The 23,815-nt window shown below is 46.4% G+C and overlaps 2 protein-coding genes across 3 annotated transcripts; one reads left to right on the top strand and one right to left on the bottom strand.

Annotated features, from left to right (window-relative positions):
• The first annotated feature begins 951 nt into the window (after positions 1 to 951).
• LOC311019628 (period circadian protein homolog 2-like) lies at positions 952 to 17,220 on the top strand. 2 transcript variants are annotated; one of them, XM_084019209.1, is made up of 22 exons: positions 952 to 1,092; positions 5,149 to 5,713; positions 6,777 to 6,869; positions 7,378 to 7,532; positions 7,691 to 7,812; positions 7,983 to 8,184; positions 9,087 to 9,138; positions 9,444 to 9,586; positions 9,785 to 9,863; positions 9,953 to 10,059; positions 10,322 to 10,475; positions 10,582 to 10,690; positions 10,783 to 11,071; positions 11,191 to 11,347; positions 11,456 to 11,598; positions 11,787 to 11,993; positions 12,116 to 12,361; positions 12,481 to 13,667; positions 13,802 to 14,003; positions 14,102 to 14,333; positions 14,476 to 14,626; positions 14,748 to 17,220. In XM_084019209.1, exons 2-22 carry the CDS (start codon positions 5,265 to 5,267, stop codon positions 14,901 to 14,903), a joined length of 4,635 nt encoding a protein of 1,544 aa, XP_083875335.1. In that variant the 5' UTR covers positions 952 to 1,092; positions 5,149 to 5,264; the 3' UTR covers positions 14,904 to 17,220. The 2 variants fall into 2 exon arrangements, with proteins under 2 accessions (XP_083875335.1, XP_083875334.1); XM_084019208.1 differs by having other exon boundaries at positions 11,188 to 11,347.
• A 2,398-nt stretch (positions 17,221 to 19,618) lies between these two features.
• Positions 19,619 to 22,539, bottom strand: her13 (hairy-related 13). Its single transcript, XM_084018874.1, has 4 exons — positions 21,892 to 22,539; positions 21,600 to 21,686; positions 21,412 to 21,493; positions 19,619 to 20,950 (listed from the first exon to the last, which is right to left on the bottom strand). Exons 1-4 carry the CDS (start codon positions 21,976 to 21,978, stop codon positions 20,490 to 20,492), a joined length of 717 nt encoding a protein of 238 aa, XP_083875000.1. The 5' UTR covers positions 21,979 to 22,539; the 3' UTR covers positions 19,619 to 20,489.
• Positions 22,540 to 23,815: the final 1,276 nt, after the last annotated feature.

Here is a 23,815-nt window from a genome sequence, read left to right as displayed (position 1 = left end):
GGTGCCATCTCAGCCGGAGTGCTCAAGTCTCTTGGCTCCATAGCAGGACACATGGTGTTGTGGCTACCGTGCACAGTATGCAAGAGCAAGTATAGGCCTACAATGTCTTGCTGTCCAGTCAGAGACATGCAAAAGCAGTCCCAGTCACCACAACAGTCTAGCGTAGGAACAGGATGCAAATCCTCCCTATGAATAAATACAAAGGCAGCAATCATTGCGATGCTTCCAACAGGTGTGACGCAGGTGCTTATAGGTGGGAAAGTTAGTTAAATCAGCATAATGCTTCCATCTAAGCAGAGGCCGCTGTGCCGGCTGCTCCGGTGACACTGTCGTCTCAACATTCGTGGCACCTTTGCGTTTTGCGTGTTTTTTTTCCTGTTCCATCATGTTTCACTCCTGAAAACCAACAGCCAAAACATGCGTCTCTCTGTCTGATTGGCAGGTGAAGGGGGCGTGGCAAACCCACGTCGACGACAGTTACATGGCCGGCCACATTCTTTGGCTCATATAAAACGCTCATAGTGGGCCAATGGACACAACGCTGTGGGCAGCCTAGGGACGGATTGGCCATCGGGAGTACCCGGTAAAAAAAAAAAGAAAAAAAGACGGCCACTGACGGCGCGGCCCACCGGGAAAACTCCCGATGGCCAATCCGCCCCTGCCCACAACCCCAGCGCACTCGTAACCACCACGCTCTCACGCTGCACGGTACGGACCGCGAGGGCTTCCACGTGCGGCGGACGGCTTGTTTACGTAAAACGACGGACAGCGCTCTCCGCCAACGAACTCGCGCTGTCGCGGTTTCGTCACTTTCGCCATGGAAACCCGTAGTTTTCAGCCAATCGGGAGGCGCCGGGGGCGGAGTCCCGAATTGAGGTCGCGCGCTCCGCCCGCTGATTCGCTGGCAGGTTCTCAGTGCCGGAGAGAAGCGGGGAGGAGCCGGCGAGCACTGTGTCAACTCGCCTCGTCTGAGCGCCGTCGTCTCCTGTTGAGAAACGCTGGAGCCTCTAACTGAATGTGTTACTCGCCGCTACGTGTCTGCTTCTACTCGACACCGACGACAACCGGAGAGCCTTCGGCACCGCAGCACAGGTTGGACTCCTTACTTTTCACCTCTCAGCTAGTAGTAAAAATTCAATAATTTAGGGCAACATAAGTTACATAACCGAGCGCGGTGTGCGCATGCGCTAGTGGCTTGCTCTACTTATTCTACTTTTTTATAACCGTAAAAACCGTATAACCTTATGGGCGCACTCGTAAAGGGAAGAAAAACGTTATCCGTAGTGAAGTGACCCGTCCGCGGCTAAAGTGCGGCCGTTCGTCGGCTGATTTTGAACGCCGTCGCTACTTTGACAGAACTGTGTCAGTGTACCGTGCGGTGGATTGCAGGTCAACGTGTGTGTGTGTGTGTGTGTGTATTCTGAATAGCAGGTCACTGGAGTTAGATGGGGGAAGGGATGTTTGTTCCTAATATAAATGTGTTTTAATTTTTTAATTTTATCTCGTGCAAACTCGTCTTTATATATTTATACTTAATATATTGAAACAAAACAATTTTAGGCAGAAAATGAGGCAATGCAAATGTTGCCTGCCTTTATATATATTAAATAGTTTTGTTTCAATATATGAAGTATAAATATGTCAGATGTGATTGGGTGGACTTACATAAATGTATTTCCAGTTTACTACTTTTAAAGGTCCTCTAGGCCCTATACTGTACACACACAGTTTGTTCCTGCCACACTGTACCTGTGGATATTAGGTCAACATGTTAATCACATTACTGTTAAGTTCAATGTGATCTGGATGTTGACCTTGTATTAGATAACCTCAGGTAGAGCTTCACCTGATTTATACTTTTAATAATGTCACCACGCCGTCACATAGAAAGCTGCTGGGAGTTTTCCTTTAATTCTAAACATGACCCACTATTGGTATCATTGTTTCTGCTATTAAATATATACAATGTATTTGATCATGTTATTGTTTTTTATTATTATTATTTATATTATTATTATTATTTTGACTGATCATTATGAGGACTTGGTGTTAAAACTTTTGAATACCGTAAACCCCATAAACACTTCTTCAGCTGAAGACCAATGCACATGAGTATTTAGTAGGGTTGATAATGGAGTCAAGTTTAAATACATATATACATATACATAGAAAACAGCCGTCTACTGGTTGAAATACAGCTATCGTTCTGCAGCTGCAACACTGTCCCGCCGCTGTGGGTCAGAGGGTGGTGCTATCAGCTATAACTGCTTATTAGATAGCCAGTGGGACACAAACACAGATTCCATTCCCATGACGGGGTATTGGTACGGGTATTGTCTTTTTTTTATTTTTAAACAACACCCAGTTCTGGGTCTACCCTGATGCCCCTTACCAGTTGGGTAAGAGGTGTCCAGGGCGGCATCCTGATCAATCGCAAATCCACCACAGCTGACGGCTCTACTCTGGAGTCTGGATGTCTGAAATCCTCAATCTATCTCTCAGACTGAGGCCAGCCTCCCTGCAAAGGAAGCTCATTTATCTTTCAGGCACTACCAATTTAATAATGCATAATTACTTCACAGTGTAGTATGGCGGTACTCATATGTATATCACCTCTGTCATGTCATTTGAATGAAATAGGCCTTAAGAGATGACTGGACATGAAATCCAAATTTCTCAAAAAATATACCAGAATATGTATGAATCAATATATCCTCTCCTCTCCAAATAGCACTGATTGTGATGAACAACAGTTAAAATCACATCTTCCAACATGGTATATCCTTTTGTATGTCCTATCTTTAACTGTGCTCATAAAACTCCTGTCTAAAATGTCATTCATAAATGTGCTACAGCAGCAGTGTAGCTGGTTACGAGTGAAAGCATGTGGTTTTATGAAACAAGGCTTCCACTGCTTTGTGCTGCACCGAAGTCAAATCCATGTGACTGGAGCAGCGTTGTATAATGCACATAGATCTGTGCTAGTGTGTTGAGGCGGAGCAGCGCTCGGGATGAAACGGGGCTAAGCTGGAAAAGGAGGAAGTTCAGTTCCAGTCGGTCACTCCTGTGTTCTGTTTTCGAGAGTTAGTAGTTTGGACGCGTGGATGTATCTCAGATTGTTTGGAAGTTTCAGGGAGAACGCCGTCATTTACAACTTATATGATCTTTGCCCGTGAAGTCATATTCAAGGAGAAAGGGTTCTCTGGTGAGCACATTCTGCACATTCTTTTGATATTTACAATGATTAAATATGCAGGGAATTGAGATTGGCTTAAGATGAGTGGGACTTTGGTTTTTGTTTGTACTACTGTTAAAGGCAAGCCAATGTCATGGCTGTTTGCACACGTTTTGGAGCACAAACGTTTTGAATATTTTCATGATGGTACAGGATCTTGATGTGAAACTAATGCCTCTTATTGCTGCATACACTGATATATTTTGTGTTTCCATTGTGTTAAGCTATTTTTTTTTTTTTTTTTTTACATGTTGCCGTTGTGCGACTGCCTCTGTGCACTATTCAATATTTAGCCTGTTTCTGTTGGCATGCTGCTAACATGAGCTCAGCTCTAACTTCCTCTGTCATTCTGACTTGACGTCACTCCTTGCTCTCTCCGGATTGGACATTCGCAGCAGCCAATAGGAAGCCGGCCAGTCAGTTTACCTCGAGTGTAGGTCACTTCTGTCAGCGGATATGTGTGTGCTTGGAAAGTCTGCAAACATTTTTTTTTTTGTAGAATTGACAGAAAGATTACTCCCCTAAAACTGTAAGAAGTTATGTAAAACAGCTTGTGTAAAGAGAGAAGAAAAGACTCTCTTACATAAATAGTGGTGCTGTGGTCTTGGATAGCAGGAAAACTGCAATATTTTGGATTTTTTATTATGGCTTAAGCAGACGTAAATAGCTCCGACTAGTGCTGATCTGCTGTGCAGCGTGTAGGAGGATGAGGAGGAGGCTGAAGAGCCGATGAAATCTGTTGATCTTGTATTGTTGTCTGGTTTCCCTGAGAGACCAAATTCTCCTCCCCTGAATGCTTGTGAATGGTCTTATATAATTCTGGTTTGCCACACGCAAGTGAAACTCAACCCGCAGTTACAACTCAAATGCTCATGTTACTGTCTATGAAGGGTCTTGTGTAATTACTGAATGTGATGTAATCATGAAAGGTAATGAATGGACTGTGGCCATCTGTGGGCTGTGCACTGTGTTACAAAAGGCTGTGTTAATTTGATTTATGTTCAAGTGAACATGGACAATTCATCAACACATCTGTTGATCCAGTGTTTCCCAAACATTGACGAGACTATGGCGCACCGCCATAGTCTAATTTAGGCTCAATAATCGCCCAAAATTATTTTATCAAGGCAAATGGAGTTAACAAGCGGCTCTAATGATGGGCCTAAACAGGAGGGCAGCAGCGCTTATTATAAGGGGAAATCTTTGCGGCTGGTTTGGCTCATCAACGTTCTGTTTTCCCCCATTGTATTTCATTTTGCAAGTTTTTTTTCAGGGATGGCCTACAAGAGACATTTTATTCTATTTGATTTAAAAAAAAAAAAACTTTGCACAATAATTTCAATTTTGCCTTGGTCTTATTAGTTTGTTTAGAGAAAAACAGAAACAAATAAAGGTTTAAATAAAAATTTGTCCATTAGTTTGAAAAAATTGAGATTTCATTTTTAGTCCAAATCGCCCAGCCCTAGTGTGAGGTCAAGGTCTTTGTTTGTATTGTGTCTTCAGAGCTTTGCTTCATCTCTACAGAGTCTCCTTTCAAATGGTAAAGGCCATTTTGAAAGATTCAACCAGATCAAATGGGTCGGGGAGCTTTAGTCCACCTGTAAAGGGCAAACAACAGTGTGTGTGTGTGTGTGTGTGTGTGTGTGTGTGTGTGTGTGTGTGTGTGTGTGTGTGTGTGTGTGTGTGTGTGTGTGTGTGTGTGTGTGTGTGTGTGTGTGTGTGTGTGTGTGTGTGTGGTGGTTGACTTTTAAAGCCACTGAGATCCAAGGCTACGCCGACCGATCTGATCACAGTGGTGGTAAATCCTATTGCTATTTTAGGATTGTCTCTTTACTATTGATCTGTTGTCTATTAGTGCACTTTAGTGTAAAGGGATTGTCTGAGTAATATCACATGTTTTTTTTTATTTTCAGACTACATCCCCACTCCTGAGGCATCAACTCCATTCCCGTGCTAGTGCCATGCCCGTCATGGCCTTGCCATGTGGAAGGTAACTTAATCTCCTAACTTTTGCCGTCTGGTCCGCCCTATGTCTGAGGACAGCGATCCAAAGCCCTACCTGTACTCAAGCCTCGACGGGCACGAAATGAACCAGGTCGGCTTCCAGCTGGAGGAAGAGGAAGACTCCCACTGTGACTCCATTAGCCAACTTCACCGCATGGCCAACAGTTACAACAAGGGCTGCGGTGGGCGGGATGGCGTCGAACTGGAAGGCGAGCTGGGATTGGCCTCCGAAGGGAGCGAGAGCAGCCACGAGCACCCGGCATCGCCGGGCTCCTCGCACAGTGACAGGAAGCGGCCACACTCGCCCTCACACGAGGATGTAGAGATGGGTGGCAGTGGCTCGAGTGGGAGCGGGACAGAATCCCATGGTAACGAGTCGCATGGCAATGAGTCCCACGGCAATGAGTCTGTGGGCAGCTCCAAGAGCAATGACAAGGATTCCGCTCTCTTGGAGTCATCGGCCAGCAACAAAAGGTGAGCACCCATCAAATGCATTGAATTGTGGTAAATTACGTTTTTTTTTTTTTTTCCTGTCACCATGGGGGAGGAGACCATCTAGGTCACGGAAGTAAGGTTCATTTGACGTAATAGAAGGATCATTTTCTCCTCTGAGTCATTGTTGTTCTGAGTCATAGTTGTACTAAAACAGCGACTGAGGAGAAAAGTGGTTGTTTTATTCCTTATTTTGAGACGGAACAAACAAAAAGACAACAAAAGACAAGGACAGTTGGCAGTTTAATTTAGAAATGACTTATCGTCTTCAAAAGCAAAACTATCTATGTAGGAAAATCAATGTGATGCAGGTTATTTGTTACCTAAGATTGATCATATGTTGTGAGATATATAACACGATGCTCCTCTCATCGGAGATAATAGGGACGTGACTTTGAGTGGAATTCTGGGCGTCCGTTGTAAATCTTAATAGCTCCTGTCTGGAGAAAACAGCACACCTATTTGAGGTCAGCTGTTACATAACCAACCATGTTTTCTCCTTGGATCCCCCCCATCAAAATACTGTTGATGACTGTGTAAGACACAGCAGGATTCAGGGTCGGGCTTGGGCTTCAGACTCGTTGTGTGAGCTCTACCGGACTTGAACCAGACCGGGACTTTTATAATAAAAATGCCGCTGTGTGTCAAAATCCACTCTGCAGGGTCACGCTGTCTGCGCCCGATCGCTCGCACTCACATGCTCTAGTGTATGTGCAGCAAGGACTTGTTAGTAAAGTTTCAGTCATGTTCTCTGTGTTGTTCTCTCTTGTGATGACTTGAGACGGCGCTCCTTGAAAACAACACCCAGCCATGCGTGTGTCGTATTATGAAGTGATGACTTATGTACAAGAGGCTAGAGGCCGAGATTAAAATTCTATTAATCGAGCAGCAGTCGGTATGTTTTTAGTATTCTGGGCACCCTCCAAGGCCTTGACTCTTTTATATGTTTATTCCTGGACTTGTTTTGGTGCTCTAACTGTTCTTTCAACATGCTCTGTTTTTGTGGTTTTCCTTCCATAACACGCCGTGTTGTTGGTTTTTACAGCTCAAACTCTCACAGCCCGTCGCCGCCAAGCAGCTCCAATGCCTTCAGTCTGGTGAGCTCGGAGCAGGACAACCCTTCAACCAGCGGCTGCAGGTTAATATGCATCTTTCAACCCACGGTTCATAATTGCCCTTGAATGAATTATACCTCAGCCATATTGTTTTGGAAAACAAGCGTATATCCAAACACACGGCTCTTCTTATTTTTACATTGAGCCATGAGCCACAAACCGGTGTTGCTAGCTATGCACCTTAAGTCTCATTTGATTTGATAGATATTTTTTAAGCTCCACTGATTGGACATTTGAAACGGCAAATGTACATTTTTGATTTAGCTGGGTCTTTAAAAAAATAAAAAAAGACAGAAAATAAGCAGTAGAGAATAACTTATTGATTCCTCCTCCATGGTACACGTGTTGGCAGTGGGAGCTTTTATTTGCATGCAACAGAAGAATGTTCTATGAGCCAGACATACGGGAGATGCATCCCACTGCCAATCAATCCAGTCATCCCCTTTTACTGATAGCACCTTCCATAGGTGTGACGGCAATGAGACCATGTCATATTGACACACGTGTATCTGTCTCATGTTTACCCTGCAGCAGCGAACAGTCTGCCAAAGCTAAGACACAGAAAGAGCTCTTCAAGACCCTCAAGGAGCTGAAGAAGCACTTGCCGCTGGAAAAGAGGAGCAAGGGAAAGCCCAGCACCGTCAACGCGCTGAAATATTCACTGAACTGTGTCAAACAGGTGAAAGGTGAGACTTGCTTCCTTGTTTTTTATTGGTGGGAATATTGCATGGGGGAAAAGATGGTTATGAGATAATGGAAGAATATACTTCCAAACGGTATCTTTTTCATTGATGCTGTATGTGAAATGGTGCGTGCATTGATCGACGTTCTCTTTATTTTGCAGCTAATGAGGAATATTACCAAATGCTGATGATAAATGACAGTCAGCCGCCGGGGCTAGATGTCTCGTCATACACCATCGAGGAAATCAACAGCATCACCTCGGAGTACACCCTCAAAAACACTGTAAGTGATCCTGATGTTTATATGAGGAAAAGACAAAAGCAGTTTCTTTAAGATTTAATTCATCAGTACAACATAAACAATATTGTTATAAATGTGAACAGATGCATCTTCTTTGAATAGAAAGACACCAAACTAACCCTTTTTTTTTTTTTAAATCTTTTGCCTGGTAGGATATTTTTGCTGTCGCCGTCTCGCTCATTACTGGGAAAATAGTTTACATCTCGGACCAGGCAGCGTCCATCTTGAATTGCAAGAGGGAAGTGTTCAACAATGCCAAGTTTGTGGAGTTCCTGACGCCTCAGGACGTCAGCGTGTTCTACAGCTTCACCACGCCCTACCACCTGCCCTCATGGAGCATGTGCACCGGAGCAGGTACAAGCTATCCCTAAACCTGTTTTCATGTCTTTGAATATTTTTTCCATAACTGGGCCAATATGGAGGGTAGATTTTCTATCCTCTGCAAACGGCACATGGAAAACCCACATGAAACACAACCTGCACACACACCAGCACGTATGTCCTGCACCCGTCCTGACACCCCCTCCCCCCCCCCCACACACACACACACACACGCTTATACACATGTCGCACGTATTTCATTAACCTGCTCAATCACACATTAATGAATGCACGCCCACGAAGACACATCATTAGCACATTTTTTCTGTAACGATTCCAGTACCTTGAATTTGATACCAAAACCTGTGAATTATTGTTAACACTGTGTCTGTAATTCATTCAAAGTGCAGCTGTCGTCAGTGTTTATAATAGTCTCTCCTGCCGTTTTAAAAAATCCATGAAAATCCATTTCTGAGATCGACAGCAGCGTGAAACGATGCAAACCTGGAATTCATTTTTCCAGCCGTTTGTCCCTTGAATCCAATTCCATTATCAGTCCACTTTAAAGTACTGTAGTTGATTTTTGTAGTTAACCAGCTTGTCTTTGGGGGATTTGGGAGCTCAGTCCAGTGCTGTTTTGCACGGATCACCGGGTAATTCAAGCCGTTTAAGTAATGGCCGAGCAGCTGCGTTTTTACGTAAAATGTTTTCCTCGTGCTTCGACTGTAATGAATCTTCAAACTTCCGTTGCATAATCTTAATCTCCTTCCCTTTTTGGAAGTGAGACACATTTGCCAGGTCCTGTCAACAGTGGGTTGAATATAGACGATGGCCTGTAGAATATAGATGAACTGATGGCTCATACAGAACCAGTCGGTCGAATGCCTTTTGATGATACATTAATCAATCCCACCTTCTCCCTGTCTCTTATTCAGACTCGTCTCCCACGGAGTGCATGCAGGAGAAATCCTTCTTTTGCCGCATCAGGTGAGTGGCAGCAGCCGCCGCCGCCTTCTCTGATCCATAGTTTCCTGCTCAAACAAGCTGTGAGTCAGCGCAGGGTTGGTGAGCAGGAGGGAGGATGTTTGAGAGGAAGTCAACAGCTGTGAGCTTTTAAACTGCTCCTCCATCTAGTGGCAAATAAGTTACAGTTACACCTTACGATTGAGAAGTTTACTTGATTATTTAGAATATTGTAATATTGTAACATTAGTGTAGAGGTTAGAGGTATTTGTTACCACTTTAATACTCTGACACACTCTAATAGTATTGAAATTGTGTGTGTTTTGTAGTGGTGGTAAGGAGCGTGGAGGAGATCTGCAGTACTACCCTTTCCGAATGACTCCGTACCTGATGAAAGTTCAGGATGCCGAGCTGGCTGAGGAGCAGTTCTGCTGCCTTCTGTTGGCCGAGAGGGTGCACTCTGGATATGAAGGTGAGGCCTAGTTTCGGTTGTCCCAAACAGCTCCCTTCTGCCACAAACTAGATTTAGTTAGTTATGTGATCCCTCTCTTGGTGTGTATAGACGGCACAAACATTCAATTAAGCAGTTAGCTAAAAGCGAGGTGCTGTGCACGTCTAACAATCACCCATTTCTAACCAATTCATTTTTTTCCCTTCCCTCTCTACACAGCACCCAGAATCCCTACTGACAAGCGCATCTTCACCACCACGCACACACCGAACTGTGTGTTCCAGGACGTGGATGAGAGGTGAGGTGACTGAATAGCCACGTGAACAATGTGATTGAAGCGAATGTTTGTGTTTTGTCTCTAACATGTTGTTGTTGTTTCTCCATCAGGGCTGTTCCTCTGTTGGGTTACCTCCCTCAGGACCTGATCGGCACCCCTGTGCTACTCAAACTGCACCCAAGTGACCGACCCTTGTTACTGGCCGTGCATCGTAAAAGTGAGCACCTCTTTCAATCGCGTGGTCGGCTTAACTGATGCGCTCAGTAAGCTGAGAAGTCATCCAGGGTTTCAGATTTAAGTTCCCACTTTCATAATTTAAACGTGAAAGATACTCTGACCCTCAGCCCACTGCTGACTGCGTTTCCATAACAGTCCAAAGACCGCTGACATATGAAAAAGCAACATGACATGGGAAGAGGCTGCTGGTTGCTATGGTACACACTCTCATTCACGCACACTCTACTGTCTGTTGCCAACAGTTCTGCAGTTTTCTGGTCAGCCGTTCGATCACTCCTCGATCCGTTTCTGTGCGAGGAATGGCGAGTACGTCACCATCGACACCAGCTGGTCCAGCTTCGTCAACCCCTGGAGTCGCAAAGTCTCCTTTGTCATTGGCAGGCACAAAGTCCGCATGTGAGTTTTCCCCAATATATTGTTCTGTTTTGTTTTTCTGTCACCAGTAGTGGTGTGTTGTAATACGTTGAACATTTTAGATGACAGTGGTCTGCATGTTTTTCAGGGGTCCTGTGAATGAAGATGTTTTTGCAGTGCCAGCTTTCCATGGTGGGAAGATCATGGACTCGGATGTCCAGGAAATTAGTGAACAGATCCACAGGCTGCTGCTCCAGGTATGTATGCACACAAACACACTAGACACCCACTCAAATACCCATTTACACACGCATTTGTCAGTTTCTGTAACAATCCTTTCTCTCATCAGCCGGTCCACAACATGGGCTCCAGTGGGTATGGTAGCCACGGCAGCAATGGTTCCCATGAGCAGCTGGTCAGCATCGGCTCGTCCAGCGAGAGCAACGGGAACGCCGCGTTGGGGAACACAGCGGAGGAGACGAACAAGGCCGAGGCAAACAAGGCCAAGCCTCCCAGGACATTCCAGGAGATTTGTAAAGGGGTCCACATGCTGAAGAACCAGGATTCCCAGGTCTTCCTGCGCTCCCCTGCTTCGCCACAGTCCCCATCCAAGCCTGAACCTAAGAAGACCACTGACAGTGAGTTCACTTTAATATCACCTAATCGTAAAAGTAATAATAGTTGTACTCCAAAAACATTTTCTGCTATGAGAAGCTCTGTGTGTTTACTTGCCTTATCGTCCCTTTCCCTCCAGCAGCAGCGGCAGCTCAGAAGAGTACAGCGGCGCGCCCCAAAGAGTCAGCGCACCCTCTGCAGGTCAGAGACAGTACTGCAGCCAGCATGGAAGACTTAACGTGGAAAGACCAGACCGTCTGCTCCTACCAGCAGATCAGCTGCCTCGACAGTGTCATCAGGTAAGGCTCTGCGTTGACGATGACGACGTCCACGGATGATGATGACATTTCAAAGATAGTCATGTGTGAAGTGTGCACGCTCTGATTGCACCCATTTCTATTTGTCAGGTATCTGGAGAGTTGCAACATTCCCATCACAGCCAAGAGAAAATACCAGTTCTACACCAACACCAACACAACCTCCTCCAACTCAGATGACGACAAGAAGGGCTCAGACGATGGCATGCAAATATCTCAGAACACCAACCCAGGCATGTACACGCCATGCGTCTTTGTCACACACCATCTAGGATATTAGATCCAAGTTTGTAAAGAAACACCCTCTTTGTTGTTCATTATCAGTCTTGCCTGCATAGCTTGGGTCCCCCCACTTTACTGGTTGTGACTAGACTGTAATAATCTATGGCTAACAGAGCATTGCTCTCTCTCTCCCATCCAGACCCTTTGATGCTAGACGCCCAGCCAGGCCTGTCGAACATGAAGGCACCGAAGAAACCTTCATCTGGGAGAGCCGCGGTGGTGGGAGGCCCCCTGGCACCCCTCACCCTGCCCAGCAAAGCTGAGAGTGTGGTGTCCATCACCTCACAGTGCAGCTACAGCAGCACCATTGTCCACGTGGGAGACAAGAAGCCTCATCCGGAGTCTGGTGAGTGGCAGCCTCCATTTAAAAAAATAAATAAATAAATAACACAAGTGATGTTCAATGTCCAAATGCTAGATTATAAATTCTGTTTGACTGATGGTTGTGACTCCGGTTGGTTTCTACAGAGATTATCGAGGATGTGGCAGAGAGTCCTGCACCCCTGGCTCTGCTGGTCAGCGTGGTGTCCCCACCCAGCCAGGAGGAGGAGGACTACAAGCGGCTGGGACTGACCAAGCAGGTGCTGGCTGCACACACCCAGAAAGAAGAGCAGGCCTTCCTCAACCGCCGCCGAGAGCTCCACAACGCTAGGCCCTTCCATAAGGACTGTTTCACGTATCTGCACAAGCAGAGACGCCCAACTAATGCTGAAGGTACACCATATCTTAATTAGTAACCAAATAAAAAAAAATCATGAGCTTTATTAATCCTTTTCTATCATGTTTGATTTAAATTAACAACACACCTCTGACTAATGCATGTGTCATCTCAGAATCATCTGGACAACAAGGTGCAACCAAGCAGGGCACCACCAGGCCTGAGACTACTGCCAAGAAGGGCAACCGCAACAGGAAATCCAAGAAGCCACGGATGAAGCATCCCGACTCATCAGACAGCGCCATATCAAACCGCAAACCCCGTCCACCTCTCCAGGGTCTCAACCAGACCTCGTGGTCCCCGTCGGAAGCATCCCAGTCAGCTTTTAGCGTCTCCTACCCAGCCATTGTGCCTGCCTACCCGCTCTATCCCTCTGCACCCGCAGCTTCGGCTCAAGCCCCCTGTCCTGACCCCTCCCTTTCCACAGGCTTTAGAGAAGGGCAGAGCACCCAAGCCCCGCCTACTGCCGCAACATATGGTGCACCCATTGTTACACCTGTGGTGGCTCTGGTGCTCCCCAATTACCTCTTCCCCCAAATAGCACCGTTAAGTCAAATCGGGCAGCTGGGGGCTGCTCCGAGACAAACATTTTTCCCTGAGCAGACCCCGACGCAACCTGCATACACCACACCGCAGCCCTTTCAGCCCCCGCAGCCAGCCTACGCCATGCAAACCCAACCCCCCTACACCAGCCAACAGCCGTTCCCTGTGCAGACTGCCTTTGCCCCCCAGCAGCCATTTCAACCCACACAGACCCCCTACACTACCCCGCAACCGTTTCAAACCACACAGACCCCCTACACTACCCCGCAACCGTTTCAACCCACACAGACCCCTTATACTTCCCAGCAGCCTTTCCAGGCCGCTCAGACCGCCTACACGACCCAGCAACCTTTCCAGGCCGCTCAGACCGCCTACACTACCCAGCAGCCTTTCATTGCCCAGCCTTCTTTCCCAGTGCAGACTCAGTATGTGACCCAAGCCCCTTATGCGGCTCAGCCCTTCCCCTACAGCCTAGCCTCCGAGCCCCCCAAAGTCATGGCTGTGGAGCTCCGAGAAGGGGCGGTGTCACGCTCCTCCACCCCAGCCTCTGGAGCGAGAGAGCCCACGACGTCGCCGCCGCTGTTTGAGTCGCGATGCAGCTCGCCCCTGCAGCTTAATCTGCTGAGCATGGAGGAGGGACAGCGCTCGTTGGAACGGCAGGACAGCACAGCACTCCTTGCCGGAGGCCAATGCAACAGTATAGCAGCAGCAGCAGGGGAGAAGAACGGAGGCACAGTCAAGACTGAAAACCGCCAACAGGTGAGAATCACAATGTACAGAGTGATTGTGAGAGAACGTCTCCTTGACTTTACATCTGAACTCTTCAACCACTGTTATACGAGTAACGTTAACACCTGTCACAAAGCTAATGCTTCGCTACCTTCTGTTTTCAGGTGGACTCTCCAGGAGATGGCGCTCACAGTGACGGTAACTCCTCATCCTGCGACTTGCTGGACATCCTGCTGCAGGAGGACTCCCACTCTGGGACCGGATCAGCCACCTCTGGCTCCACGGGCTCCGGATCCGGCTCACGATCGGGCTCAGGCTGCAACGGCTGTGGTACATCAGCGAGTGGAGCTTCTGGCAGCAGAACAGGTCAGAAGAGTAGTAAACTCAGCTTTTATTTGAAGCTAATACAACTATTGAAGTCTTGTGTTTAACTGATTCCCTGTCTCTCTAAAAACTGTGTGTAGGGAGCAGCAACACCAGCAAGTACTTTGGCAGCATTGACTCTCTGGAGCACGACCCCAAGGCCAAAGCCAAGATGAGAGGCGAAGAAGGCTCCGAAAGCGGCCAGCCGCAGACCAAGGTCTCAACTCAAGGCGAGGGAGACCATTTCATCAAATATGTTCTCCAGGAGCCCCTCTGGCTGCTGATGGCCAATGCTGACGAAAAAGTCATGATGACATATCAAATGCCATCTAGGTGAGTCACTGGCCGGGATTAGGAGTTATTTTAAAAATAATTACAAAAGAAAATGCATACAATGCAACAAACAAAGTTTAATTCTGATGGCGTGCAGCTTCCTGTGTGGCTGATTACTCATGTGCCTTTTACGATCCCACAGGGACATTCAGAGGGTTCTGCGAGAAGACAAGGAGAGGCTGAGGCAGATGCAGAAGAGTCAGCCTCACTTCTCCTCAGACCAGCGGCGAGAGCTAATGGAGGAATACCCCTGGATGAGGCGGGGAGGTCTGCCTGCTGCTATCAATGTGAAGGTGAGGACCACACACACACACACACTTTGTGTATCACAAAAATACATCTACACATTTATTTTTGTGGAGAAAAAAAGTCAGGTTTAAATATATTTAATAATGGCCTGGTGTATGTGTTTAGGAGTGTGTGTTCTGCGAGGACACTGCGGCGTCCCCCAGCAAAGAGGACCTGCCACACATGGACATGAGTGAGCTCAGCGAGGAGCTCAGCCAAGAGGGTCAGAACGCCCAGAGCCAATCAGAGAAGTCCCAGACTCAAGCGGGCAGTGGCTCCTGAACACACAAGCCGCCAGCAGGGGGCACACTCGACCAGATATGGACCAGCTATGGACAATAGCGACAGACAATGTGTGCTGCGAGTTGTGCAGAGGACTGCTGTTGAAGTGCAGTTCTTAATGCACCCTTACAGGGGGCAGTAGTGCTTTGAGGGGCTGCATATGCATAACCCTCATGTAGTACTTCTGCCAGCTCACACTCTCTCTCACACACACACACCGAAAGGATCTGGGCCCAGGCCCTGTGGTTGGTGGCCTTTGGCTTCTCAGATATATATTTTTTTTTCATTGTTATTTTCTTCTTCAGAGGCAGGATTTTACAGCATCTTGGGCAGTTAAGATTCTTAAAAAAGACAACGTTAATAGTTAATGGGTCTCTTATAATTATCTTTTTGTTTTGAGAAAATAATTGTCATTAAACATTTGAAAAAAAAATGAACAAGCAGCCCAAACATTGCTGTTAAAATCGCTGCAGCCAGTCATAAATCTTTGTGATTTCTTGTTTTCAAGCCCCTTAAACGGCCTTTGTTTCCCCATTTTTAAATGTAGAATCTATATGTGGTGCACAAAGGATAATGTAGTCCTGGTCAATGCACAGGGACCCCCCACATTTGTATTTTTGTTTTTTTATTTCCCTGCTCTCCTTGAACCAGAGTATTTGCAATATCCAGGCACAGTGCAGTGTATGCACAACAGCCAACAGAAAGACACGTACTTTCCTCAACAGTGACTATCTCATACATAGCACAAGTAAATCATTCAAATAAGTATGTTATTTATTTTAGAGTAGATCGTTTTATACTAAAGCCAAATCTGCCCAGCTAAAAATACAGTACTTGTATGTTCCCAGTTTACAGCCATCGCTTATAAACTGCAGAATATTAATGTCACTTTACGCTGAAAAGTAAAGATTCCACAGAATGACCTCAAAGTGTTTTAGGCAAACTTTAAAACAGCACAGGTGCTATGAACACACTTCATCACAAGCCTCTCCGCCGTTATTCCGCCCGTTATCCCTCAGACTAAACGCTCGCCGAAGCAGAACAGAATACTAAGAATATACGCGGCATATTTTGACTCTCCTTCCCGCTTTGTATCGAAGCGAAGCAGAGGTTGAGAGCGTTGCGGTTTATCCTCTTGCATAGAGGCTGCAAATTCAGGTCAAAACTCCAGAATTCATGTAAACTGTTAATTTTCCCTTTCACCCACAATTTCAGGATTTATTTTTGTTTTTTAAGACAAAGGTGTATCCATTTACATTAGGCAAATTACTATTGAGTGATGTTGTTTTCTGTCATATGGTGCAGACCTACTACAAAACTCCCGTGGGGATTTGTACATTATGCAAATCGACAGATGTTTGATTTATTTATGGGTCCGAAGCGTGATGACCGCGATCTCAACAGAGGTCAGTGCTGAGCACTCGGCACTTAAATATTGGTGTACAGTGGGTTAAACCGTATTACATTTGTAGCAAATGAGGCGTCCGGGTTTACACAGGAAGTGGTGACGGGTATGCAAGCCGTCGGTCATCTAACATGTTAAGTCCAACAGTAGGAAAGTGGGAACAATTCTGCTGCTGGCAGAGAAACTGTAGAGGCGGGCTTGTGAATGTAACACAGACTGGACCAAGAGCATCTTGCTGGCTACGTTTGTTTTCCTGATTTTTTTTCTATTTTTCTATATTTTTTTCTCTTTGTTTTGTGTGGCGAAGGTAAAACAAAAAAGTGTCATTGGGGACTGACCCTTACCTCAAATACAATCCAGGTCATGTTACTGTTAGAACATAGCTCTTGTGTACATGTGGGCAAAGCGCAATGGATGGGAGCGGTCGCATACTTAAGTGATTCCAGTGATGGATTTGTGCAGCAAGCCTCTGCCTCAGACTGGCAGAGGGTTTGACTCCTCTCTGCTTAGTGTTTCTATGAATGAATACACAGAGAGGGCAGGCACCTATCACCATCTTTAGCAACTGCAGTCTATCGGTGTCTTTTGTCTCTTTTCTATTACAACTTGTGCATTAACCGCTAAGGAAGCAGTAATGAATGCGGAGACTATTTAAGCCTTACGTTCTCATAAGGCCTTGCATAGTGGGAATCCATTTTCGAAGTAATTACACATTGGTAGGATGTAGGAATCCCCCAGATCTGTAAATGCGTACGCACGGTACTGGCACATGATGTTGTGTCACAATGTAAATTTGTTTCATTGCCACTGTTTGAGTATTAAACTATCGCAGTTCTGTGCGTTTTTTTTTTTTGTAGGTGAGAGGATGTGCTGTTTGAAAAACAATGTTGTAATAAAACTACAGAAATATAACCGGTGTGACTTTCTTTTGCTCATCGCTCAACATATCAAGGTCAAACATCGTTGGCTGAAAAGAAGAGGGAAACACTGATGGGATGCTGATAAACCCCATAAATGAAATGAAAACCATTCTTTTCAAGGATGACACCAGCTGATTAGTGGCTATTTGTAATATACTTAAAAATGCAGTGGAGTGATGGGAGCCTTCCAGTCCAGTAATGTATCAAAGGTTGCCATGGATCCATGAAGCTGCTGTCATTGCATGTTGTCTCTCTATGAGAAGAACTCCAAAACCTTCCCTTTTATTTGGATGCAATAACGGTGGAACTGCGGATTGCATTCCTTAAGTCAGGAGTCACAGGAGTGTTATTGTCTCAAACTTGACAGAGCTCCTCCAGCGTCACAGAAGACTTTATACACTTAATACATAGCTGTACTCCCAAGTAGTACCAGTATGTGTCAAATAAGCGGTACTTCGAAAAGCAAAGACAGTTGTTTGTTTTCATGCGACGAGTCAAATGAGACTGATGACGAAGTGTATTGTGTCTTGCATGAAATTGAGCTCATGTACTGTACTGTTGCTGCTGCTTTGCTGCTGCTGCCACTGATGTGATGCTGCTGTTTCTACTATTGTTGTTGCTGCTGCTGCTGTTGCCGAATAGCAAGCGATTGTTCTCTCACAGTCAAAGACAGTTGAGAAGAATCCATGGATGACAGAGTTCCCTTGGGGGATCTGTTTCACCGCCATATGCTCGGCCTCCGCCGTTGAATCACTCTCGCGCCAACTGTTGCGTCGCACTGACCTTTAACCCTCAGAATTCATATGCATGGTCACAAGCACACAGCTGATGCATGTGGACCTCCCTCTTGTCTGTTGTTCTTTTCTTTAGAACTAAATCTGGTAACACGGTCGGCCCGTCGTCTGTCGTTTTCAGTGAGCAGATTGCGGTGACATGTCGGGGTCTGATGAAGGGAGGTGTCACCCCCATTGTGCAATTAACTTTGGTTTGTGCAACCCGATTGCTTTATAGATAAGACAGGAAAGCAAACATATTGGTGAGAACATAGTGGCATATATATAGTAGGTCAAGTTGGTGCCGCCATGACCGGCTACAACATAATAATGCTGAATATATGATATGCAGAATAAAGCCAACGTGAAGGGTTTTCGGTCGTTTTTAAGGCATTCTTGATTAAAGGCTGAAACTTGGGTTGCCAGGTTTGTGAGGAGAAATACTCTGATAATAGGCTACATATTTGGGTTTTGTATGCAGGACTTGCAGGTGGAGTTCAAATAGAAATATTCAAATAAAAGAATACTTTTTTCGGTCACTGGTCTTTGCTCTCAACCCTCTCCACCCCTCATGTCTTTATGTGTCTCGATGATCAAGTGTCAGTCAGAAGACGTACCGCAGCCCGTGCGCGCGCGCGTATGTGCTCGTGCGTGTTGGCTGCACGGTCCCTTTGAAGAACCTGAGCCTGCATGTCTCCTTTGTAGTGTCCTTTCAGCTGTGCAGGCTTTGACGCTCCTCTGTCAAATGGTCGCAGCTTTGATCAGCGTGTCTCGTCCGCTCCCCGTTTCAACGCGTTTCCTCCGACGTTCACACCCAGGTCCAGTCTGTGACCCCCAACACACACACACACACACACACACACACACACACACACACACACACACACACAACTCTACCTAAACCCGAGTTTGTTAATTATCCCTTCAAGACGCCAAAGTCATCTGACAACGTGTGAACTTCACTTCAAGTTTGGAATAAAGCGAGAGAGACTTCCTTTTTCCCGCGTAGGTTGTCTTTTTAAAAAACATTTATTGTGTTTTATATGTGCATTTATAAGGCTGGTGGCTGGTCCAGACACAGGATCTAACAGGTCTTTGTTAATATGCTCATTGGATCCGAGGTGAGAGCAAAGACACTCGGGAGAGAGGTGCGACTCTTTCATGTGCGCGCACACGCACCGCGCGTCCTCGTGGTGAGGAGGGACTGCGGCTCCTGTAGGTGTCAACGGGGAGTATTCACTGCAGTCAATGTAGCTCTCACCAAAAATGTGCCGCAGGTAAACAAGATACTAAACATTGGTTCCGCCACAGAAACGTGTAATATGTTAAAGGACCAATACACTTTTTATGGACTTTTCCTTATGAACTTTACACCTCTCCAACATGTTTGTCTATTGTTCTTATCCTAACATGAATCAAATTATGTATTTATTAGGCCTACATTAAATTATTGGCTAAATTAGGAGCTATTTATTAAAAAAAAAAAGACTTTGTATTTTATGCAACAACACTTAAGGTCAAACTGAAATCTTGTTTTTTTTTTTAATCGCATACTTATTTTTATTTCCTGTTGTAGTGCTCTCGGGGCATTGAGTCGAGTCGGGCGACAGCTTTTCAATTACATTATTTTATTTAGCAAATTCAGACATCTTACAGGCATTTCTTAACATCATTACGACATAAAGTGGTCATTCTGAAGGAGGCTACTGGTCCCAATAAACTACAGGCCCTTTATGGAATAGAATAGAAATATTTATATTAATCAGAGGCATTGCCAAACTTCTCGGTTTCTAAAAGAGCTTTTTCTCCACATACAAATCCTATATACACAGAGTTATGGACACAGATGTGGTGTGAACTTGGACTGTTCCTCGTCTGGCCTTTCTTGGGTTATAAGTGAATGCAGACAGCGAAGGTCTCATCTCTCTCCAGGTGTGAAGAAAAGTCACGACAGAAGACTCAAAGCCAGGGAGTCACCGCTGCACAGGGAAGCAGGAGTACTTTAGGGGGCCCCAAGCTGTCGGGGGGCCTTGACAGGAAGGGTCCCTGTAATGAGATAAAGGAAAACTCCACCCTTTAAAACTGTTGGACATTTTTTTCCCTGTGATATCCAAACCACTCAAGGGCTGTATCTCTACTTCTACTTCGCTGAGTGATGTCCTACATTTCCCAGAACACCAAGGAAATGGTGCATTCACTCGTGGGTGAAGAGAGAATCCAGAGGCACGTTCCCTCCACAAAACGAGTGATCTGCGGTTGCAATGAAGCCGTTGTCAGTGCACAACTTGGTCTCCTCGTCTCGAGAGAACAGATTTTAATATTCAACATCAATGTGAGGAATCCAGAAAGAAAATCCACCAAATAAAATGGTTTTTTGAAGTGTTCATCTGTCATCATGTGGAATTTACCCCTTTCGGTGAGCGGCCACATTTTCTAAGAAAGCTGCTTGATTGTATCCCAACAGCATTCCGTCCAAACTCCAAAACCCCTACCAGGGTCTCCACATAGACCGAGGGTAGGTCACGGTGGGCAGGCTCAGGGCCTCCCTGTTCTCCAAGCCCTCGGTGGAGCTCTGGTTGTGCTCACTGTCGGTCTCGTCCAGGTCGGAGCACAGGTCCTCGCTGGACGTGGTGGAGGGGGCCGGGGAGAGGGCCGAGGACGAGCCACTGGATAGACTCCTTCCTCCGGGTGAGGCCGTGCAGAGCGTCTCATCTCCTCCGTGCCAAGTGCTGCCATTGCTCCCAGAAGTGTCAGTGATAAGATCCATCAGCACGTCCTGGAAGTGGTCCTCGTTCAGGGGCATGCACTCCAGGAGGTGGTTGAGGAGCTCCGCCGCCACCGTCGCGTCGATCCCAGGGCAGCTGGACACGAACATGTGGACCTCGTGCATGCACTGGATGTAGCCGGCCGCAAACCTCTCACTGGCTTCTCGGTTGAGTGCGTCTGTTTCTGTGGGAGGAGAGAGAGAAAAGATTATGACTGTGTTCCAGGACTCCGCTGTCATACAGCTGAACTGCTCGTCGATTAAACCTACTGATAAAATCTCACAAAATGACTTTTAGTCCCTTTAAAATGGTGGGTTTTTGTCTTGTGACCCCTTAATTCCATCATTACTGGTGGCATATGCCTACCAGTTGTGACAACTTCACCTCACCAGTGACTTCCCCTGTGTTATTTTGATTCATCATGAGCCCAGAGGTCGTAAAATCCATCCAGCAATTACAAAACATGAGCTCAAAAGAGTTGAAGATTAGTGCAGAAATGTGTTTTTTTCATGCAACCATCTTCTGTTCACCATCTTGTGACCCCTTCTGCTCTAAATGCCAAGACTTCGACAACCCTTTGATTCAGGTCTGAAGATAAGAGGATGCAAACGGTGTCAGATACAGGTTTTTAAACGATGTACAGACCTTGGGTTCGGTTCTTCAGTATGTCCTCCACCTTCTTCACCGTCATCTCCAGCACCTCGGCGTTCTCCATCTTGGAATGAAACTGTGTGTGTGTGTGTGGGGGGGGGGAAACAACCAGCAGAGCACCGTCACAACCCTAAACCTGCCTCCGCGTCACTGGAACAGGTGAGGCTGCGCGTCGTACTCACGTCGGTGTCCGCCAGCAGCGTCCGCAGCTCCTGCAAACTCTCGTTGATGCGAGCTCGCCTCTTCCTCTCCACCAGCGGTTTCCTGGTCTGCGGGGACACAAAGATCACACTTCAGTACGGAAACCCGCTCGTATGTACGGCTGCAGCCGTGTGTGGGATCACCCACTGTCACGACCAATGGGTTTTCAGGCGTAAAAACTCGTTTTTGCGATTCGACATTCATGCATTTACTGTCACCGGCGTGACAAGTGCGTCACCGCCCAGCGCGTCCAAAGAGTCCCATTGCAGTTACCTTCCTGTCTCCCTTCTGGATCCCGTAGCACGACTCATCGTCTTCCGTATCGAGTCCGGTGTCGCTGGGCCGAGCCGAGGGGGCCATGTTGGTTTGGATCGCCGCTTCTGTGGCTTCTCCCACTGCTGCTGCTGCTTCTCTCTCTCTCCCGTCAGCGAGGGGGCAGCTGGCAAACTGAACCGGTTAGAGAAGAAGAAAAAGAAAAAAATCGACCAACTCGCAGGCGAGGCGCCCTGTGTTTATAGTGCAATCCTAGCGAGACGTGCTGCTGGCGCTGAGTGGCTGTTGTTGGTATTTATAGGGGCTTATTAACATGTGAATGGGGCCTGAGCTGCTCTCGCTGGGGGGACAACAGAGCGCACACGGCCGGAGCCAATGAGCGTCCACTCCCTTTGTCTCCGGTCAGCCCCGGTCTGCGCCCCGAGGAGCTGGATGGGCTTTAATCACACAGTTTATTGGGTTAAGGGACCGACCGCTCTGTTTTTTCTCTCCCCCCCGAGTGTTTGTTGTTCTAATCTACTGCGTGTGTGTGAGTTTGTGTGTGTTGTTGCTCATTATCAGGCAGAGTATTCTAGAGATACAATTTATCTTTATAATAAAACTGTGATTCATGTTTTATTATCTGTTAAATGTAGCCTTATGACGATATTAAAGAGTGATTTGTCATGTCGTGGTTATTAAAAATCTATCATTTTAATTTGTGCTTTGTATTTACAGTGTTCTGAGCATCACGACATCACCACCACTGTGTGTCTGCTGCTTTGTTTTTGGGGTTTTATTTTTTCCTGCCCGACCCCATTCTTCGTTCTGCTGGCTTTGTGTGTCCGAGCCTCAGCAGATTTACCCGGCTGTTTGGCGGATGTAACGCGATGCCTTCAGTTGGCAGCTGCTGCTCCTGGCGGCCCCTCGGCCCAAACTGAATCAGCCGGGGGAATTAAGGGCCCTTCTCCAAAGAAAGCGACAGGTGTTGGCCTGCGCCTCGTTTGTTCTCCGTTTGTTTGGTGACTTCTGATTTGTGTGCGACTGCATTCTCACGTTGCGCGCTCTGCTGTGCGGGAGTTTATAAAGATCTGCTTATTGCTTACTGCTTTATTGAAAAGTGCCGTGTGCATGCACATTATGAAGCTGTCGCCTTTCAAACGGCATTCGGACTGTAGAGAATGAAATGGTGCTGCTGGTTATTGTCGTTAAGTTTTTTGAGCACAATGTCTATTGGTTTTATCTCTGCCCTCGGTGTTCAGGGCATTATCATGCAAATGATACCTCACAAAAGAACTGGTCTGTCTGTCTGTTTGAAAAAAAAAATACAGAAATTAAATACCACGCAGGCATATGTGCCACCTTCCAGGTAAATGCACTGATGTGTGTTTAAGGTGCTCTTTTACGCACGACATCCCCGCAATTACGCAGCAAAAAAAAGACCACTAAACTCAAGTGCCCCAAATTAGGGAAGAGTTTCAGACCTTTCAAGTGGAGGGTTTTTGGCACCTCGCCACCCCCAGATCCCTGTTCCAGATCTTTAATGGTGTGCGGACTGTGGAGAGAGCAGCTGTCTCGGCTCGCTTTTGTTGGTGAGCCTCGCCGAGGGACCTCGGCGCCCACCCCCTTTCTCTCTCTCTCCCTCTCCCTCTTCAGACGCGCCGCCGGGCTCCATGTGGCGACCAATCATAACGGCAGTAATAAAGAATGTATGCACGTTTCCAACTCTTCAAATCCCCCAAATGAATTACATCTTTATTAAAGCGTAAATGTACCAGCACATTCATTTGGACCAGATAAGCTGCCCCCCCCCCCCGGGTTTCTTATTTGAGATTTCAGCTATAATTAGTCTACAAAATGATATGCACCTCCCCATCCCTGTCACAGACAATCACTCTTTATTCATTGAGGTACACCGTGAACTGAGTGTCTCGTTTTCTCAATC

This window comes from Eutrigla gurnardus (genome assembly GCF_963514095.1).
Source record: "Eutrigla gurnardus genome assembly, chromosome: 10".
Lineage (NCBI taxonomy): Eukaryota > Metazoa > Chordata > Actinopteri > Perciformes > Triglidae > Eutrigla > Eutrigla gurnardus.
Note: the sequence above shows the minus strand (reverse complement) of the source record. Positions and strands in the feature narration are given on the sequence as shown.

Bases quoted from the DNA above. Each gene is read 5' to 3' on its own strand.
- LOC311019628 (XM_084019208.1), top strand. From the start codon at position 5,265: ATGTCTGAGGACAGCGATCCAAAGCCCTACCTGTACTCAAGCCTCGAC. The intron at 10,691-10,782 runs GTATGTATGCAC...TTCTCTCATCAG, and splicing joins TCCACAGGCTGCTGCTCCAG to CCGGTCCACAACATGGGCTC. The intron at 14,334-14,475 runs GTGAGTCACTGG...ACGATCCCACAG, and splicing joins ACATATCAAATGCCATCTAG to GGACATTCAGAGGGTTCTGC.
- her13 (XM_084018874.1), bottom strand. From the start codon at position 21,978: ATGGCCCCCTCGGCTCGGCCCAGCGACACCGGACTCGATACGGAAGAC. The intron at 21,687-21,891 runs GTAACTGCAATG...GTGTCCCCGCAG, and splicing joins TCCAGAAGGGAGACAGGAAG to ACCAGGAAACCGCTGGTGGA. The intron at 21,494-21,599 runs GTGAGTACGACG...ACACACACACAG, and splicing joins CGCTGCTGGCGGACACCGAC to TTTCATTCCAAGATGGAGAA.